The sequence below is a fragment of the Poecilia reticulata genome, chromosome 22 (genome assembly GCF_904066995.2).
Source record: "Poecilia reticulata chromosome 22, P_reticulata-male-v2, whole genome shotgun sequence".
In the NCBI taxonomy this organism is placed as follows: domain Eukaryota; kingdom Metazoa; phylum Chordata; class Actinopteri; order Cyprinodontiformes; family Poeciliidae; genus Poecilia; species Poecilia reticulata.
In genome coordinates this window covers 18,504,312-18,525,354 of record NC_088851.1, presented here as the reverse complement: position 1 = coordinate 18,525,354, position 21,043 = coordinate 18,504,312, and the positions used below count along the sequence as shown (strand labels likewise).

The 21,043-nt window shown below is 40.3% G+C and overlaps 1 protein-coding gene across 9 annotated transcripts in view; it reads right to left on the bottom strand.

Moving 5' to 3' along the window:
• The window catches only part of LOC103458511 (regulator of G-protein signaling 6-like), a 45,251-nt gene extending 25,756 nt beyond the window's left edge, over positions 1 to 19,495 (bottom strand). For 5 of the 9 annotated variants that reach the window (XM_008399369.3, XM_008399371.3, XM_008399366.3 and 2 more), the window contains exons 1-2: positions 18,819 to 19,493; positions 15,401 to 15,496 (exon numbers count right to left, since the gene is read on the bottom strand). In XM_008399369.3, the coding sequence (XP_008397591.1) occupies positions 15,401 to 15,484 (84 nt within the window). In that variant the 5' untranslated portion in view covers positions 15,485 to 15,496; positions 18,819 to 19,493. Of the gene's footprint in view, positions 1 to 15,400; positions 15,497 to 18,818 lie in introns of all 9 variants that reach the window. The other 4 variants (XR_001776155.2, XM_017302491.2, XM_081603651.1 and 1 more) reach the window with 2 other exon arrangements.
• Between the last annotated feature and the right edge of the window lie 1,548 nt (positions 19,496 to 21,043).

Here is a 21,043-nt window from a genome sequence, read left to right as displayed (position 1 = left end):
CACGCACACAGGTGTTACTGCAAGACCTGATATCCCCATTACCTGCGCTGGAGCTGAGCTACGCAGCACAAAGGAGATCTACGCAGATCCTTTCATACTCGTAAAATCAAGGAATCTGCATTTTTACTAGCAGGATGTTTTTCCAAGAGCGGCCCTTCAGTTCTTATGATGAGCTATGAAGACATCTCTGCCTCTTACTGGATGACAGATTAGCAATGCTGGCAATAAAGCCTTGTTATTCCCAACTCATATGTGCAGGTAATACAATTTGGCCAGCTGGGCTCACATATGGAGGTGAAATCTCATCTCTTGGTGCCACGGGGCGGCAGGCAGCGCTGCACACTTGTAATATGCTTTGCTGCACTCAGTCCCGGAGGCGGCGACTCCTCTTCCCGACAGAGACCTGCAGAAGAGATGTTTGCAACCCTGACTTTTGTCTTGCTGTCGTCGCTCCCCTCACACAGCTCTATTATGGGGCAAGCAAATGAGGCATGAGGTGTTCGGTGGGAAGCTATGAGAATTGTAGCACAGGTAGGAAAAAAATGCACTTCATGGAGGTTTTTAAAATGGCCAATTGGGCTCACCGCCCAGGGTGACATGGGCTGGGGCGCATCCAGCACTGATAAAATGTTGCACTTCCTTTATTTATTTATATGTTTAGTCAGTTGTGTTGGTGTCTGATTTGTATGCATGTATAGGAAGGGTTATTAAAGATTTAATCTAAAATACTTAAACTGATCAAACCTACACTGGATACTTATGCACTAAACAGAGATTATTTAAAACATGGTCTCATATTTATGTCACCTTTATTCTATTTCTGAAAAAACTTTTTTGGCATTAATCCCACCCTGGCATTAATCTAGATTGTCAATCTACATCTAGATTGATGCTTCTGTATAAAAACAATACACAGACGGATCAAACTTGGCCTAAATTAAAAAAATTTTATGTTGACAATTCTCTTTGAAGTCTTACTTCAAAAGAACTGTGTAGTTTAGTTTTTAATGATTAAAACATCAGGTATAATCTGAAAGGTTCTTTTACAACGTTGGATTCTCTGGGAGAGTGTATCTGTGTGTATCTGTGGGTAGGTGTGTGTATCTGTGTGTATTTGTGTGAGATGCTCGCCCAAGACACAATTTATGCAAGAACCATCACTTGCATAAATTGATGCAAGTGATGGTTCTTTTTGCCAGTGATCCACTTGCTATGTTGGATCACTGGCAAAAAGACATATCGATGCCAAATGGTGCTATTACTGATAATCCATAGAGTCCAGCCGACCACCTTGTGCGGAAATCTACTGCAACGCCAGGAGGCAACTGAATGTGCTCATAAATCTTCAAATGCTTCACCCGAGGGAACCAAAAATGAACCATTAATTACGTCAGCAGAGCTAGAATTTGCAGTCTAACCGTCTCACAGCTTTAAATTATTGAAAAAGACTTTCTAGAGAAAGGAAGTGGCCATGCTTTGTGGTCTAATATCCTTTCAATATATTTTAAAATTAAGTGTCTTTTACTGTCTCCCACCCAGCCGCAAGCTATCTGCCTGTGACAGCAGGCTGTAATTTTAGCAGTGGCTTGCAAGGCCAATTTGCTCAGCCACACCTGATTTACAAGGACATGTTGGTTGCTTTATCATTTTCTCCCCAAACACGGCGGCTTCTACTCTTGGAAAAGCTCACAAATATTTTTCAGATGACATAGAGAGGGAAGACGGACAGCGAGGAGGTGAAATGAGCTTATGTCATCTTTGCAATGCAAAGCTCGCTGAAATGTTATTTAGTACAAAATAATCTGAGTCTAAAAAGATAATTACCAGAAATGTTTGCTCATAACCTGGAGCCTTAGTCGCAGTCTGTAAACAAGGCCAAAGCCTGTGGCATGCAAATGAACATGGCAACAGTTCAATTCATAAAAAGGTTTCTGAGCAAAAGTTCAACGGCATGTATGAACGCTTTTATGCCATCTTGTATGCTACTAGGGAAGTTATAGTGTAGCTCTAAGATAGAAGTTGAGGCATTGTATTGTCTATTGTAAAAAAAATGAGTTACATGATATATGAGTAAAAAAGATTTCATTGCATTATTATTCTTAAACGACGCTATGATAATATCAATTGTGAATAACAAACGCGTTCCTTCCAAAATCCCAAAAGGTCAGGTTACTATATTTAAATCCTTTAGGTGGATTTATTTTGCAGTGGTTCAAAGCAAACCACACTCACACTCTGTAAAAATGTTTAAAAAATCAACATAAACCAGAACCATTCACACATAATAGAGCTCAAAGTGCTTGAGCCTCCACCAAACAAATCACAGCAGGACACAGAAGATGAGAAAAAAATATGAATGAAATCTGTTATTCTCATGTTCCCATCATCAACATCTTCGCCACTATCTTCTATTTCAGGTGTGGAGTTCAAGGGCAGGAGTCTGTCTAACTATCCAGATAGATTACAGTCAGACAGAGCTTGAACACATGACACTTAAACAGTGTGCCAAATATTGAAATTCTGAGCAGACATATTTCATGGCATTGCAAAAAATATTGTAATTATTGTGTTACTCTGGTGGAGAAATGTTTGCAATTCTTCGCATCTAGCGAGAAATTGCTGAATGCTGGCTTGTTTCTTTAAGTCATTACATATGATTTTCAGGCGCAGTCGTCCTCTGTGGTAAGCTGTTAAATCTCACAAGTCATTTGCAGCACATAAGACATTAAGCCTATTGGATAATCGCCTGTTGGGTGTTGTAGTGTATATCTACCCTGCGTTTCAGTGATGACAATCTGTTTTATGGTCAGGAAACACTTAAAATACTACAGCGTGGCTTCTTCTGTGAAAGCCCTTTAATGGAGCTCGTCTGTGTAATGGATGACATGTAATGAGTTATACTCTCAGGAGAACATTAAGGCCACATCAAAGCCAACAGCTGCTGACCGTTGCTTCATTCTCTGAAGTATTCAGCGCGTGCTCACTGTGGAAAACAAATCCTGTAATCATGCATTTTTATTTGCACCTTTCTGCCTTGCGCAGCCACAAAAGTGTGGGAGGAACCCCCTTCAGATCCTCTCGAGGTGCCGCCCCAAAAGCATCGTTATTAGCCACCCCCGCCTCTCTGGATCAGCTTCAGTTCTTATAATTATTACAAGCTTAAAAGCATTTGGCGCTCCCTTCCTACTTTCTTTGCTGCTAATGAAGACCAATTTCCAACTACAGCAAAAGGCGGTGGTGTCAAATGAAAGCCTGGATGTATTGGAGTATCTAAATGAATTAAGCTCAAGTTGCATGACACTTCTAAGTAGCTGTTTGTACAGGAGGGGGGGATTATTATTAGTTTCACACAGTGTTAATGGTAGGGAGCTTCTGTCTTTATGTACAATGCCTTGTAAAAAAATATTTAGTCTTTAAACTGTTTCACATATTGTCAACCACAAATGTAAGGACATCAAGTTTGGATATTTTGTGATTTTCTCTTTCTGCATATGGGAATCTGAAAAGTGTGGAAGGCAAAATTCTGATAAACCCGAATGAAATCCAGTGCAACCAGTGATATTCATAAGCCACATAAATAGAGTCGACCTGTGTATAATTTAATCTCAGAACGAATGCAGCATGACTACATTCTTGAGCAACAGCATGAAAACCAAGCAACTCGACCGACAGGATGCAGATATAGAAATGTTAAATGCTGAGTTTGTTGGAATACAGCTGATCAGTGTCAGGTCCAGTAAGAGGAGCATCAGCCAGAGAAGCAGCCAAGAGAGTCATGAGCCGTGTTTTTACTGATCTTACATACTGCACAAATTTGAATTGCAAAAATAAATTTGTGGACACAAAAAAATGTTTTTCAATAAAGTTTTTGCACTATGATTGGGATGTTTTTCAGCTGTATCAAAATTTGTGTATTTAGCAAGACTGCACACGACTAACATGTTCAACAACCGAACGTTACTACAGGCTGAAGAGTCGAAGAAGACGACCGGAGACGGTAGGAGGATGATGGTTTTATTTAGTGACTTATTGCGAGAACAAACTTCTTTGTGACTTTAGTTGCATTTCTTATTTAATGAAAACGCAGCAATTGCAGACTTTTACACTAGTAAATTATCAAAGTTTTGAGCTCATTTGTAATGGAAAAACAGATATGATCACTCTTGAGGAGTTGCAGCGATTCCAATCGTTAGGAAAGAACTAGCTGTGATGCACTCCACAAACATGGACTTATTTGAAGCAAGGTAAATAGAACGTCATGAGAAGATATATTTGCAGCTTGCCACGAGCCAAAAACCAAGATTGTGACAAGAAGGTGCCTACAACTTCCTGATGTGTGTGTAAAAATCTCACACTGCACATCACAATGAAAACATCATCCCTGTGGCGAATCTGTGGGGATTTATGGATAGTTAATGACATGACTTGAAAACTGATGTTCACGGATGTTCTCCTTTGAATGTGAGTGAGTTTTATGCGTTTGCCGGAGACATAACAATGTGAAAGATGGCAACGATTTGAGTGTCCACTTGGGCGAAGCTGGCAGCCACATGCCACAAAACACTTGCATCTGTAATTGCAGTAAAAAAGTGCTCTACTTTGCACTTCACGATTATGTTTTCACATGAAAAGTAAGAGAAAATGTGAGAAACCCTGAGGGGTGTGAATATTTCTGCAAGGCTCTCCTGAATATAGATTTGCAGGCAATAAACTCAAATCAACCACTGTCCTTTTTGCCTGATAAAAGGCAATCGGATCTGTTACTTGGCCTCTGCTCTCAGGTTATTGACATAACAACTGGAGAAGAAACTGGAACAGCAATGCAGCGAGGTCTACCACGACTGCTTCAACATTCAGCATGACACAGAAGAAAGGAAAAAAAACTGCAAAGGATTATTATGTAACTCCTGCAAATAGTGACAAACAGCACAGCCTCTGTCACGTCACAAATTCATTTTAAAATCTCCCAGCGCTCCGCAGGATAACAGTGTCATCCTTGACAAATGGGTTGCACAGACATTTATGACTCTGACTGCAGCCACACACACACACACACACACACACACACACACACGCGCACACACACACCCACACACACACACACACACACACACACACACACGCACACACACACACACACACACACACGCACACACACACACACACACACACACACACACACACACACACACACACACACACACACACACACACACACACACACAGATGCTTGTGTAATTAATTTTTTAAACGTGGGGTTATAGGGTGGGGTGGGCTACTGTGCTGACAGTGTGGTTCACGATGAAATCCCAACAGGCAGGGTTACGGAGGCCGGGTTAGTCGAAGTGAACCGGAGCGGCAGGAGCGCACGTCTGAGTCGGAACAAAACCAGATGGTTGGTCCTCTGAGCCATGTTTAGTCAGACTAGTCTGTGAGGGTGATTATCATTTGGGCCCTGGTGACTCATTCCTGCTTCATCCTGAACCCGGTGACAACTACAAAGAGTCTCAGCGCTCCGACTACACACGGTCCGTCACTACCTGCGCCTCCGCGGCGCACAGATGACGCCGCGTCCCTCTGTGTCTTTCTCTGTCCTGCTCACATGAATCAGACATTTATTTTAATCAAAACACTTTTTTTTTGTTCTCTCTGCCGACCTCTCAGACGAACAATACAAATGGCTGCGCCGGCAGATGGATCCGCAGTGACAGTACATTTGTTGATCGGAATGTTTCATTCAGCTGCGTCACGCTCTTTGTCAGCAGCAATCATTCTCCGTCTGAATGTCGTGCGTCCTTTTGTTGCTGTTTCGTTATTATCTAAGCACTTCTTTTAGTGGCTGAGCAGAGAAGGCCCACTTGATGAAGCCTTCATTGATTAAATTATGAAACATAGTGCAGCCACGCCTGCAAAGCTTGTTTTGTTTTTTTCATGAGAGAATCACATCTCATCAGTGTTATTGGAAATACTGAGGGAGCTCCCATAGCTGACCTTTGAGGAATTCTGTGAGAATTTGGCTTAAAAATATAGAAAAAAAAAATTAATATAGAAAAAAAAAAGGCTTTTTAAAAGCAAAGTGTGGGTGTTTGCATGTTGGAGGTGGCAGAAAATCTACCGACATTAATGAAAAATGATCATTTTAACCAGCTTGTGTTTTTACTCTGATAGTGTAAATATTGTGAATCATTCAAAAATAAACAATAAAAAAGGTCAATAGGTCAATAGGAAAATTTGTCAGCTACAAGACACTGTAGCTGACAAAAACTAGTATTACTAAATACTGCATTTCGTGTTAATTATTATAAGAAATAATAACTGTTATTATAATAATTAATAGTGGCACTAGAAGCATAAAAAAAAGGGTAAATATAACATGTCAAACATGGTAGTGTTATATATGATTTACTGTTCAATAATATTATTGTTAAACACTAACACTTAAAAATAACACTATTTTTTAATAGTTATTAAAAATAATACTATTGCCATCATCATCAGTAAATAGGCTCATACTATTGCTACTAATATCACATATTGTCGCTACTACTCATAATATTCATAATCATAATGTTGCTTATAATAAATATCATCACACTCCTAAATGCTATGAGGTGTTTAGGGGAGGATAAAGAAATACGCAGAGATCACGTTGCAGGTTGTTTACTGTGTTAAGCATAGAATGAATTTATTCATGTGTTCATCTGAGCTCGGCTCTCCTGAGCTCGGTTGGAACATGAAATGGCAAAGACGCATTTATAAACGCACGACGTGGTACTCCGTCTCTGCGGTTCCCTTTTGAATGATGAGGAAACACGGCGTCTGATCATGTGATAATCACTTTTTAATGCTCTTTTAAAGACGTAACTCGACAGGACAGATGAACCAGCTGACCCTACATTCTTATTGCTTAATCAGCCGTCAAATTTTCATCAGCCAAATTGAGTACAACGCAGTCTTTCTGCTGAACTCACCGCAGTGCTTTGGCACTTTAATAACTGATCCTCGTCAGCTGTGGGCGCCTTGAAAAGAGGATCGCGTTTTCAAAGTTAATCTATCACCGCAGTCTAATGAGGCAACGCCGGTTGTAGGAGGAATAAAGGGAAACACAAGAGAGGAGAGAAAAGGAAGAAAATAAAGTCTTATGAGTTATGTTTGGTGATGAAACTAGCAGAAACCTCAAAGTGTGTGGACTTAGAATATAGTTGCAACTTTTTATTTTTTTTAATGTAGGTCTGAACTTTGACTAGGCCACTACAAACACCTAAATATGTGCTTTGATTAAACCATTTTACGCTAGCTCTGGCTGAATGTTTAGAGATGTAACGTTTTAGAGCTGACGAAGTTGAACCTCCATCCCGTCGAGCTCGTGTCTTCAGCTTCCCTTTCGCTACTGAAGTACTCCCATAGCATGATACTGCCACCACCATGTTTCACCATAGGACTGCTAATATCACGGTGCGATCTTCACCAAATATTGAATTTTGCATGTATCTGAACAGACCTTTACAGAGTGGCAGTGTTTATACTGAGACAAACTTACACACATGATAAGATCATTCTTTTCTGGAGCTTGATAATTGCAAGTGTTGTGAATATTTTCAGAAAACTCTCTCTGAAGCGCCTTATAAGTATAAGCTTAAATACACAAAAAAAGATTCGCTGACAGAGCAAACATTACTTACTGTTTTTTTCTTTCATGTTTTCATCACTTCTGTTAATAAATTAGATATTTTTGTGCTTCTTTTAAATGCTTTCAGTATCTCTTTGTATCGATTTGGTTTCCATTATGTGTCCATTTCTGGAAGGCACATCGATTTGCGCTGATAAATCTCGGCATTTAAGAAAATCCTGCTGATGTAGTAACTGCTTGCTGTAACTTTAAGTTTCACTTTATTCACGATACAGCTTGTCAGTACTACAGCAGGGTTAGTCACCAATCTTAAACACGTCAAAGTGTTGCCTTAAAGCTCAGAGAACCAGAACTGGACACCCAGAAGTTATCAGCATTTAAGGCTTACAATGAAGTGAATATTTTTTCTTTCTTGGGTTTATTTAAAACAGCTAAACTGGATAGCTCTTTCCCCAATAGATGATGTTACATTTCAACCACACAACAGTTCTTGTGCAAATCCTACACTAAATAAATGGACATCATCCTTTTTCTCACATTCTGGCATTAAATAAGGTTGGACCTTTTCTTCATAAGGTCACTTGATATTATCAAATGGATTTGCTAAAAGCCAGAATAACGAAAGTATTAATGCAGCATCCCAAGGCATCAAACTTGGGCACAAATGGGTCTGCCATTTGGACAAAGACGATGGTACCTAATTAGTTTTAAAGACAACAAGGTGAATAATGATTTGGAGTGGCCATCACTACACCCTGATCTCAGTTCCACAGAAAAAACTTTGTGAACGAGATACATTTTCAGTCAATCAAGTTCAACTTGTGAAAGAATACAAAGAATGTTTGACCCAAGTTATACAGTTTAAAAGGCAAATCTACCAAACACCAAAATTTCTAAAGAAAAGTAAGAAAAATCTCTTTATTATTATCCTTGCATTTAGCAACCAGAAAAACATGCTGGTGATTCTAACTAACCAAAGACAGGAAATGATTAGTCGAGGTTAATGTCAATCAGTGATTTAAAAAGTGTACGGTTTCTTTCACATGTGAACATCTGGTTTCAATGGAAATGCAGTACATCCATCTCATCTCCTCCCATGGGAGTTCAGGCTGCTGCTTCAGCGCCCAGCAGAGATACTGAGGTTATCAACAGTGCGGTCAAAGGTGTTTGAAGAGCGCTCTATCTATTGTGCGACTTCATGCAGAGTTTTTATTCTGCATCAAGTGAAAGGTTCAGAAGGCTTTGGAGGGCTCTAAAAAGTGGGACACGGTGGTAAGAGCCATTCCCCCACATCAGCCACCTCTCATCTTCAGCCTCTGCATGCACAGCGTTACACTCCGCTCACCAGAAAAGCACAACACTGGCTGCATTATTAAATTCTTCAGGGCACATTGTTGACAATGTGCAAACAGATAGGAAGGAGTTTCCTTTTCCATCCTTCTCAGTCCTTCATGGATAAGGCGAATCAAGGCACATGTGCCGCATGCAGGCTTTTGAGGAACTATAAATTATTCTCCACCTACACGTTGCCTTCAAGATTTCCATGTTTCACTCAGCAGAAGAAGAAGACACACAACTCATGACACAGACGAGAGCTGGTTACGCAAGACATAGAGCTTTGCACTCATGGTTTTTTATCTCATTGACCCAAGCAGGGAAGCAGCCCAGCAGCCCACATTTACACTTAGCATACACAGGCACATAGGCTTCAGCTCATACCAGCGCCTCAGATAAAGGCTCCCATGGTGCAAGTGTTAAAATGATCGTGCATGATAAAGCGCCGGGTGAACTCGTCCCTACAGTTGCACAAGCGATATCAAGAGTGTTCGGCTGCAGCGCGCTATCTTAAGTGCACACAGGAACAGCAAACAGTGGTCCATAAACACTTCAGACTGAGGTTAGCCTGAAAAGAGAAGAGATAGTCCCTCCATGGGCCTCTTTAGAGAGAGGCGAGAGGGAGTGTGAGTCACTGGCAGCGGGAGGAAGATGAGCAGTGCAGCTTCATTCTCCTGACCAAAGTGCTTCTGTTAGCCCTTCATATCCACCCAGCTGTCATCCCTGCTGTAGCTGGAGAATCAGTGGTGCAGGAAGCTGCCATTTACAGTTATATTATCTCTCTCTACCCAGCAAGCGGGAAACAGTGTCCAACTGGTGGTGTGCTGGCTGCAGTTTTCTATTAATTTCCATATAATTTACACGGCATTCTCAAGAGGAACTCCCTCTAACAAACTTCCTCTTTGTTGCGTCTAAATGATCGCCACGCCAACAGAACGATAACCATCCGTTCGGATGGTGAGTGAGGCTCAAGCTAACGCTGATGGTAATTTCTTTTCTTCATCCCTCGGGGAATATTAGATTTAACATCCATCTACCTAAGCGGTGTGACACAGGTGTGATAACCTGTGTTAGTCACCCCACAGCTGTTGTTACGGGAGCAAACACTTTCATTTTCTCTCTATAATATCCACGCCAGTAAATTGATGTGCTCAAACAATATGCGAAATAAGAGGTTTTGCCATCAAGGAGGCCATTCAAGTCGTCATAGACAAAGTGCCATGCAAGAACAGATGAACGGAGGGAGAGAGGGATGTGATGTCTCAGAGGAGCCGATATTTTTTCGGAATATGGAACGCTCCAAATGGGCTTCAATTATTAATTAGCAAAAAGCAGAAGAAAAGGCCGCAAAAATCAGTGAAAGATGAAAAGCGGAAAGATGGTTAAAAATGTCTGGCCTCTGCTCTGCATTCAGCAAGAGACACTGAGAGAAGCATTGTCGTTATTATGCTAGCAATTAGCATTTTGGTCCACTAATAGTTAGGTTTTTGGTTTCTGGAAGGAAAATTATGACAAGAACAGAAAGATCTTGACACTCGACAAGAGTCAGTACAGGCTAATGGGGATTTTTTTTTTTTGTTCCGTGTGTAGCTTTTTTTTTTTTAGTTAACGGATGGAAAGACCTTTGAAATCTGCCAGAACTTACTTAACAGTGTAAAGTATCATGAAAAAGTATTTTTCCCACCGCAGATGGCTTGTATTTCCATTACATTTATGTATTTCAAATCACCAAACACATTTTAATATCAGAAAAATGTAACCTGAATTTATATAAAATACAATTTCCCTACTAATTGAAAGAAGTTTCTCCTATGTTCTGTGTATTCTACATAATTAGATAATGGCTATTTTTATTTATGCTTTAATCAAATGCTTTAGAAATGTTTTTGTAACTCTTTCCAAACTGATAGATACCAATGACATTGTTTCTCATGTGTTTTTAAGGCATAAAGTTTCCATTTAAGTGATTATTTGATGCTATACAGTAGTCAGCATTTAGAAATAAAACAAAAATATGATTAATCTTAGCTAATCTATGATTTAACAAGTGGAAGATGTAATGTTTTCCTGTTGGACTGTGATTATCTGGATCAATTTTTCTTGCTAATAAATAAACCATAACTTTGAATCTGATGTTTTTATTAGGTCATTTTAATTAAACCTTATATCAAAACATTGAGGTATGACAGAAAAAGCAAATACAACTGATATTTGTAATGAGATGCACACAGCACTTCCGGTGGTAAATATTTATCCCCCCGCATCTCCCAAAACCAATTTGGCTAAAATTAAAAACGAATTTGGACGCAATAAAAACAATTTTAAAAAACTACAAGTCTAATCTTTTTGAAAACGTGCTGTCTGTCTACAGACATTTTCTTTTTCCAGGTATCTCCGCAAAGGGGGCCTCAGCCTCCACGATGGCCCGATGGAAAAAGGGAAAAATACATGCACTCATGCACTTAGGGGACAAGAGATGTTTGCTATAAATAGTGAGCTTCACCCCATCAGAGCTGAAAGGTGGACTCTATTTAATTTAATTTTCCATCACAGTTATGCCTCTCTTCTCCGTTTCTTTGTTGCGTGCTGAGGTCGTAGTCCTAATCTCAAACAAACAGACAAAAGGAAAAGTCTGCTCAGTATGATGAGTACGTCTGCAACCTATGTCTGCGCACCCTTTCCTACTTTTTTTTTTTTCTTCTTTGGCGATAAGACGTGGTGCATTTATTGGTTTGTGTTGTTCTACTTTCTTTTCCTCATGGGTAGCGAGGCAGAGGAAGATAGCGCTGCATCGCCTACGCTGCACGAACAGAGACAACCTCCTCCTCTCCAGAGCACTCCACATCTCTCACGGCTAGATACGTCACAGTCACCTTTGTCTAACTGCCCACGCAGTTAACTCAATATTCTTTAGCAGAAAATGTGGCAGATTGGACAGTATATTCCTTTATGCAGTGCTACCAAAGGAGATCCACTTTAGTAATGATTTTTGTCTCTATGAAATCACACTGGCCCTACTAACTCCTTACGGGTAGGATTGTGATGTTTTCCAGCTGACAGAGGCTGAGGCCTTCGGGACGAGGCTGCCAGTGTTTTCCCAGGCGGCAGAGCATATTGGCGGCCATCTGGCTCTCTGTGAGCAGCGTTCAGCCTTCACACTGCGCCGGCTTGCCCACCCACTGAGTCCAGAGGCTCTGGGTCCCTAAAGCCCCCAAAGGTCCAGCACCTCTCTTCTATTTTGGCTCCAAGAGTTAAAACTTAAGAAAACATACAACATTTTGACTGCTGGTAAAGTTGCAGATCTAGATCAAATGGAGTGTTGATGAAATATTCATGCTATTTCCCTCTTTTTAGATTTCACCACTTTGTTTTATGAATTTAGGTCTTTAAAAGTAAAAAAATAAAATAAAATCAAAGCAGGAAGGGCACAAATTCCTGTCACTCTGACAATAATCTGTCTGTTGTCACATCGTATGACCAAAACATGAAATGACTGATATTCCCCCAGACGGCCTCCTGACGAGCAAGATCTAGTCTCTTAAATGCGTCGCCTCCAGGCATGTGCAGCGTTACGTAATAAAGCCGCACTGTGAAATCCATGTGCTACAGCAAACTACAGTGTTCTCAGTTGTACATCTTCTTAATTCTTAATTCACTGCGATGCTAAAATAGACACTGAACCATAATGACAACTGAGAAATATTGAAATCAAGGAAGCCCTGAATTAGACTTCAGATCTTTACTGGGTGGTTTTATACATGCAGAAAGCGAATTTAAAAAATGTGGATTGTATTCTCTGGCAAGCAAGCATTTATAGTGGCAAGCACAGTTAGTCCATCAAAGCTATTAAACTATTGAGGTAAAACCGCTATGGAGCTTTGTCCCCAAAAAGATTTTTTTTCTCATCATGTATTATATCTTCAAACAAAGATAACCTGGGTAAATAAGAACATGGATTTTAAGTCATAGAGAAATGGAAATGTAAACCTACACGACTCTATGTGAAAATTCCCCCACTGACAGCTACAACTTTGAGTCGTTGCTTTCACTCTGCAGCTCTAAAGCATCATTCTTTCTTTTTTAGATATTTGAAGTTGGACTTGCCACTGGTGGTGCTTAAGCTTTTGGTCGCAAAGTGATTAGCAGACATTTTCTTTCAGAATTTTCAGCTAGAGAACGTAATTAAAGGTTTCATCAATCACAACAAGTTGTGAAGTGGCAAAGCAGCCCCAGAGTATCAAACTCCCAAAATGTTTCAGAGAGTTTATTTTCAGAAGCTATGTGATAATTTCACATCAAACGTAACAAATAATTACCGTTAGCAAAGTTCTACTTTTCTTTTGTTGGCCAACAAAATATTTTCCCCACAGTCATGTAGATCTTCAAGATGTGTTTTTTTGTTTGTTTGTTTGTTTTTTTGTTTGTTTTACTAAGCTCAAAAACTTTGGAATCCTTCTGTCAGTTTGCATGGCCATGAGTAGATCTGTCTGCTTAGGTCTTAATTTGTCTGAGCTTCACAAGTTCAGATCTTAAATCAAGCAGAGATGAGGAAGAAAAAAAGGCTTTTCCAACATAAAAGAATGCAAATTTTACAAATCACAAATTTCTTTCTTATAGAAAATCCGCTATTTGTAAATTTGAAACAGACATTATCCATAAAAAAATCTTTAAAAAAAACAACAAAATAATAAAAACGAGACATTTCCCGTCCCAGATACAAGATGTCAACAACTATGAATTTACGTCTCATCATACAAACATCGGCTCCATCTTTGTCCCCCATGCCTGCCTGGATGACTCGTTTCCAGTGCCCACGCAGGTATTTGTCACGCTGCGCTGTGGCCAAAGTTCAGCCAAGCTGAACAGCATGTGCACAAGCACACCGTGCTGTGTGCTGCCCTTTCTTTGACACACTGGCAAACCGCTGTGCTGCGGCACAAACCAGTGGTGATAATGGCCTGTAGGTTGCAGTTGATTTGTTGCTGCGGAATTTCTGGAAGGAAATGTGACAATTTATTTTTGAGATCTAAGCTTTGGGTGAGGATGTCCATCCATCATTCCAGTTATCTCCTGTCATACACTTATCAGAGATCGGGTAGCAGAGGTAGCAGCTCCAGGACAAAATTTCAAGCACCCACGTCCCCCTTCTACTCCTAGCTTCATTCAGAGTTCCTCAACTTATGCTTATAGAAACTTGTGTCTACAAAGATCAGAATGTGAACAGACAAGTAAATAAAGAGCCTTGATTTTTGGCTCAGGTCTTACTTCATCACAGCAGACCAGACCAGCATCTCTATCACTGCAGACGAGGCGCTGGTCTGGATCTCCATCTCCTCCACCATCCCATAATCACTTATGAACAAGCCACCAAAAAAACCTGACCTCCGCTTGAGCAACAGACTCAATTATTTTTAAAGCATCCTCACCTCAGTTTTCATTTATGATTATCAAGAGGTCATTCCAGGTAGATATTTACAAGGATTTGACATTCTTACTAGGATTCACAGAGCAATATCAGGTGTTGCTGTCTTCCCACTTTTACTATCCCACATCCAAATGTTAACAACTGATTTGACACAGTCTATTCACACACTGCCAGCATTTATTTTTATTGGGAGATTCAGGGATAAATCAGGATTCATAATGCCAGAGAGGGAAAAAAAATGGCTAAAATTCCTTCAGTAATCACAAAATCCTAATCAATAAATGGCTACAATATGGAAAAAAAAAATCTTAGCCATTGAGGCAGATGCTGTCAACAATTATTTCACATCCTGTCTTTACTGCCCATACTTCCACTAATCTGTTTACCTCAGCATATGAATGAAGAGCTTTTTGGCTCAGAGTGAAGCAGGAGATTTGGGACAATTTAGCAGTAATCCAAACAAAATGCTCAATGGTAGCAGTGGATACCATGGGAAATCAAATGAATAGAGTCCAAGCGTCCCAGTAAAGGGCATGGAATTTCACAAGCTATCTGTTGTGTGTGGGGAAATACCACTCCCTCATTGGCTGTTACAGATTCCAGCCCTGAAGACTTAGCTACTTCTCCCCAGCAGAATATGCACATAATTAGCCTCCAATACCGCTAACCCTCTCCAATCAAACAGTACTGATTGAAAGTAAAGGCACCATGGGGACGAGGTAATTACGCCTGACAATGAAAGGATCCCTCACTGCCCAGACTCTTCACTGAAGGGATTGGGAGATTATTAAAATGTTGGAGGGCAGCCTGGAAACGGACACAGAAGAAGGAATATGGCTCTGAAGAAAGGGGGCAAAGAAAGAGTGGGGCTTGATTTAAGACGGCTGAAAGGAGAGACATCCTGAGCCCTCAATGTGAGACCAGTGCGTGGTTGGTGCATTTTGATACAAATGAGAGCACTGTTAGACGATTTGTTTGTAATGTAGACCAGAAAGTGTGCATAGGCCTACCTTTCTGTAGACAATCATATTGGGGGAGTCTTCCTCTGGTTCTGCGGCGCCAGTCGCTCCCTGATCTTTGGACCCTTCCGCCATTTTCAGTAAGATCTGAAGAGAAACAGAATAGCTGCATCACCACTGCTCATAGGGCTGAATAAACAGCATGTAAGTCCCTTTGATCATTTATTTTTCTCTGTCTTGACTAAATACATTTAAGCTGCAACTGCAAAGGAGCTGAGTTTTTGTTTCAGCCATACCGTATTCATGACAAGCTAAAAAAGTTATCCATCTGATGATGGAAGCAAGTTGGCTTAGAAGTGCATGGAAACATCTGAATGCATAAAAAATGCATACAAAAATTCAAACACAGGTACAAACTCAGTAGTCACAGTCTGCTTAATTGCTTGTTTGCAAACTAGCTAAAGCTTGAACTAGCGTCTGAGTGAGGAGAAAATGATATTTAATCGAACAGAAATGCCTTGTTAATGGCAGCAGACGTATGAGAATAGTTAAACTGGTTTGACATTATACAAAGGCAGCTGTAATACAGATCAGTTAGGACCAACGTGTGTGAAATGCAATCTCTGAATGCACAACACTTTGGTCTGTGAGCTAAGTGGGCAGTAGCAGCAGAAGACTACACTAGATGCAACCCCCTCAATTAAATAGAGGAAACTTAAATTGCAAGCAACTGACTCACTAAAACTGCAACATTAACAGATGAGACAAAAAATATTGCCTTGTTCAGTTGCTCTGATTTCAGCTTCAACATTTAGCAGGGTCAGAATTTGTTGTAAAAAAGCATGAAAAAATGGAGGGTTTCTGTGTTGTTTCAGTGCTTCAGCATGAAGCACTGAAACTGCAGGCGGTAACCCAAAGCACTGAATAATGCCTCAGCGTTAATGTTGACCATGTCCATCCCTTTGTGAGCAGTTTTCTGATGCTTCCAGCAGAATAAATGCAGCATGTCCCGCTGCTCAAATCATCTAAAAGTGGTTACTGGAAAGCAACAATGTTCACCGTATTCCAACGGCCTCCATAATGTTCAGATCTAAATACAACAGACTGGGATCAGGATGCGGTGGAACAGGAAGTTTGTATTAATGGAGTGCAGCTAGTAAACCTATAGCAACTGAGTGTTGCTAACAGGTCCACATGAACTCAAAACTCTAAGCAATGTTTCTGAAGCCTTATCAAATGGGTTTATGAAGAAAGGTAGTTCTGAAGGCAAAAAGCGGTCCATATTAACGTGCATGTAATATATTAGCCAGTGGTTGTGATTCCAGCTTAAGAGCATTGGTTTTCGCATTTGTCAGCTTTTGATCAATAAAACAACTTTACCAGACACTGACTGTCATTTTAGCATGTGAAGATTAAATTACGAAATATTAACCATATAAAGCAGCATCAAAATCCTCTATAGTTGAGCTAGTACCTTCCTGGAAGACAACGTAGCGTACTCCTAACATGCATGTTATGTTTATGGACTGTGTGAGGAAGCTGGAGCACCCAGGGAGAAACAAAACATCCTAAGTGCTAATAACTGCACCACATTGCAGACCAGAATGACATTAAGAGTTTGAACTGAGCAAACTATATTTTGTGGCTCTCTATTAGATCTAATTTAATGATGGATATCTTAGACCTGACAGCACTCCCCACATTAGCCGGCCACCACCCTGTGGTCTGAAAAAAGTTGTTTTATTTACAGTTTTCAAACAGTCCCAGGCACTTTGTGTGAGCTGCCACAGAGGCGTACTCCTAAGAAAAATAATTCTGCTTAACTCGGGATTTCTGCAAGCTACACTTTATAAAGCTTCTGTTGTCAATGAAGGACATGATGTGCGTCCAATTGGTGAAACCATTTCTCTGTCAAAGGTTCTGTATGCAGGTCATTCATATTTGCCACAGATTCGTTGATGCTGAAATTTGAAGTGCAAAACGGTGCAGAGAAAAACAAAATCATGCCTTGATGACTCTTTCATTGAAACAGCTACAGTGGATATCATGGTTGGTATAAGATTCACCTAACTGCAGATTTTTCTATGGACTGTAACTCCAACTTATTCATTGAAACTCTTTTTTTTTTTTTTTTTTTGTAGAGCATATCTAAACTATTCAAAATAAAATGCAGCTTGGGAAGCTGAAAAGTCCTAAAAAGTCCCATTGCAGCATAAACAAGACACAGCTATCACATGAAAGAATGTTCTTTGTTCAGATAAGACCAAAATAGAACTTTCTCAGCAAGCATACAAATCAGTAAAAACAACTCCTCTGTGACATATTGTGGTGGCAGCATCATGGTAAAGGTGTATAAGAGAGATTTGGAAGCTGTTCAAAATTAATAGAACGATGAAGGGGATACATAGATTAGAATACTGGACGATAATAAAGCTTATCTTCCAGCAGGATGGTGGCCTTAAAAATTCAGTCAGAACTATGATGGACTGGTTTAGAACAAAGCATTCATGTTTGACTGGCTTTTCCGGACTTTTCTTTCCACTTCACAGCACTATTTTTGTTAGTCTGTCGCGTGAGATCCCAGGAAAACACAACACCACAACAACTTCAAGAAGCGTATAAACTTTTGCAAGGCAAAGTCTATCGCTTCATCCTGTATGTGATGTGCTGGCACCTCTTCCGGAGGAGGATTTGGGTTTAAATTAGTTATGTAACTGGAGCCACAAATTACACAAGTTTGAGTGAGATGAAAGCAGAAATTGTCCATTTTCAGATTGCACAGCAGCAACATGCAAGGAGGCTTTGTAACCGCTGCTGAGCACTCAGGTGTATTACACCGCTGAGAATGATGATGTGCATGAGTGAATAAGTAATCACCTGTTCTCGCCTCTCTGTTTGTTATTGCCACCAGAAGCGGGGAGGGCAGCACTCCCTTTTGGTCGACAGGTTTGTGCTCCTTTCAGAGTCTGAGAACATTAGACAGCTAATCTGTGCATCCGCCTCAAGTACTATGTAGAACGCCAAGCAGATATGGATCACATAGCACCTGCTCACAGGAAACAAAGGTGTGCAAATAGTTTCCCTGTGGACTGGAAGCTGTAATTTAACAGAAGACCTTCCTTCCAGTTCACCTGTTCAAGCATGCAAAAGCAAAGTCCACACAAGGCCCCTGGGGTCTGATGACTGTCTCAAGAAGACACATGCAGAGAGTCAAACAATGCAACAAAATGAAGCAAGAAGACAGAATGCAGAGTCACAGGATAGAAGACCCTGCAAAGACTCAAATAATCAAGGCTGAAACAAACTGGATAAACTGGGAAAGAGTTTGTGCACAGAGCATGCATACCCTGCTCCAAATTCACTAAGAACCATTCTACAACTGAAGGTCCCAAAACCCCCGATCTGTCTCTGTAGTGCAATGCAACATCTGTGACACCTGACAGTTGCCATCAGGGAAGGCATTTATTACCTTGAAAACACAAAAACAACGCCTGGTTCACTCTGCTCCCCCCGGTTGGCTGCCCCCTTAGCAACAAGCAGCAGGCGGCTTCATGGTGTAGCTAGCAGTAGGGAAGAGTGGATGAAGAAGACAGGGCGGTGAGGAGGGGCTGGGGGGGATGAAAGCAGTGAAGCAAAGAGAGATGGAGAGTGAGAACTCTGAAGAAAAGGAAGCTGGATGGTCACTGCAGTATTCCTCTAGACCTCCTCCTCCTCCTCCTCCTCCTCCTCTTCGTCTTCTCTGGTAGCCAGTCCTGCCTTGCTCTGGCAGTTGAGGAGATCCTCACATGTGTGCACCTCGTTCATCCCTTCCTCTCCCTCGGTCTGCATGCGAGCGAGCGAGAGCGAAAGAGTGAGTGTGTGTGAGAGAGAGGGAGAGAGAACGAGAGAGAGCGTAGACACTGTGCAACGGAGAGGGGCAGATCAAGCTGAAAAAGTGGGAGGGATGAAGGAATTAGAGAGAATATAAAGAGGGAGGAGAAAGACAGGCAGCGAGAGTATGCATGCGTGTGTGTGAAGGGGTGTGCGCGTGTGTTTTGGTGTGTGCACACGAGAGAAACAGCAAGCAGTAGAGAGAAAAGAGGACAGAGATGCACTCTGCAGCAGCGCCCACTGATGCTGGAAAAAAGTAACAATTAAAGTGGTATTGAAATAGCTCAACCTCACAATGATTTCTGGTAGTTTAAAAAAGAAATTCAAAATTCCAACTCCACTACGTGAGTCTTGTTTGTTTTTTATCGAAACAGGATTTTCGAAATCAAAAGCACATTTTCTCAGGATGAAGCTAACAAGCTGGTTTTCTCTTCAGCCCATTCAAAATCCTGCTGCCAGGCTCCAGACAAGAAGGAATAAAATATGCCTCATCCCTCCTGTGTGTTGCAACATCTGCCTTGGCTCCCTGTTCAATTCAAACAGGAATTTCTCATTCTTCTTCTCGCCTTCAAAGGCCTCAGTGACAAGGCTGTGTGATATTTGAAAGACCTCCCTCTCCTCCTTGCAGAACACTGCGTTCACAGAACATAAGACTACATGTAGCTTTTAGAGTTTCCAGGAACAAGTTTGCGGTTTTGATGTGGAATCAACTTCTTTTTCTGGTTGGGAGTGCAGAAACACTGTGTGTAAAAATTTAGACTCAAACATTTCTTTTTACCAAGACTAATGATTGAAGGATGGATAAAATATTCTTGCCTAATGACTTTTTAGTAGGACTTACATTCAGTTATTATTCACAGCCCCAGTAGATTTGGATTTGAAGTAATCTCTTAATTTTAATAACATGTCGATTCTTACTTGCAGTAATGTTAATGCTTTGTAGTGACCCAGTCAAGGTGAGGATTTGAATTAAATAGAGAATCTGTGGATGGAACCAAAGATGATGGTGATGGCAAGAATGTCTTCTAGTATCAAATACATGACAGAAGAAATATTTTTGAAATACCAGTGGAAATGTCTAAAAAGCTGTTTTTTGCATGTTTCAATGGCTTAACAGTAAAAAAAAAAATGTTTAACATAAAAAAAAGATCTGTTTTATATATTCTCTGTTGTTTGCTTGTACTCTTGACTCCTGGGTCTTTGGATTGTAGATGGTATATTTTCTAGTGTACCTATAAAGCTTATTATTTTGCATTTATTTTTATCTTATTTGACCTGTTTTTAGAAGTTGAATTTTTGCAAACACATGCATTGTGTTGGTAATGCATGCTTTCAATTTCAATTTGCTTATATATTGATTTGGTTTTTAGATCGTTTTTTTTTTCAAGCTCACAGTAAATGTTTCATACGGTTAAACTAATTTCAATATTACATTATAGAATGATAAAATCCTTAGTTTTCAATTGTTAACACAATTTAATATGGGGAAAAGATATCAAATCAACTTGTGGGAATATATAATTCATGAAATAACCATGTTTTTATGTTTTGGTTTTATTTTGTTTAATAAGCCAAAAAAAAAAAAATCAAGTGTGACAAAAAGCAAAAAGAGAATAATTCTGTCTCTCTGTCCCATTTTTGTCCAATCTTTCATTTCCTCCTTCTTTGGAATCATTGAAGCTTAAATGGCATTCCAATCCATCTGATGTTTTTTTTCCTGCAGTAAATGAGATCCTAGGAGGCCCCAGGGAAGATCCGACAGAATACACGCCATGGCCAATTTGTGAAAGCGTGCATGCAGAGTGAAAAAAAAAAAAAAAAACA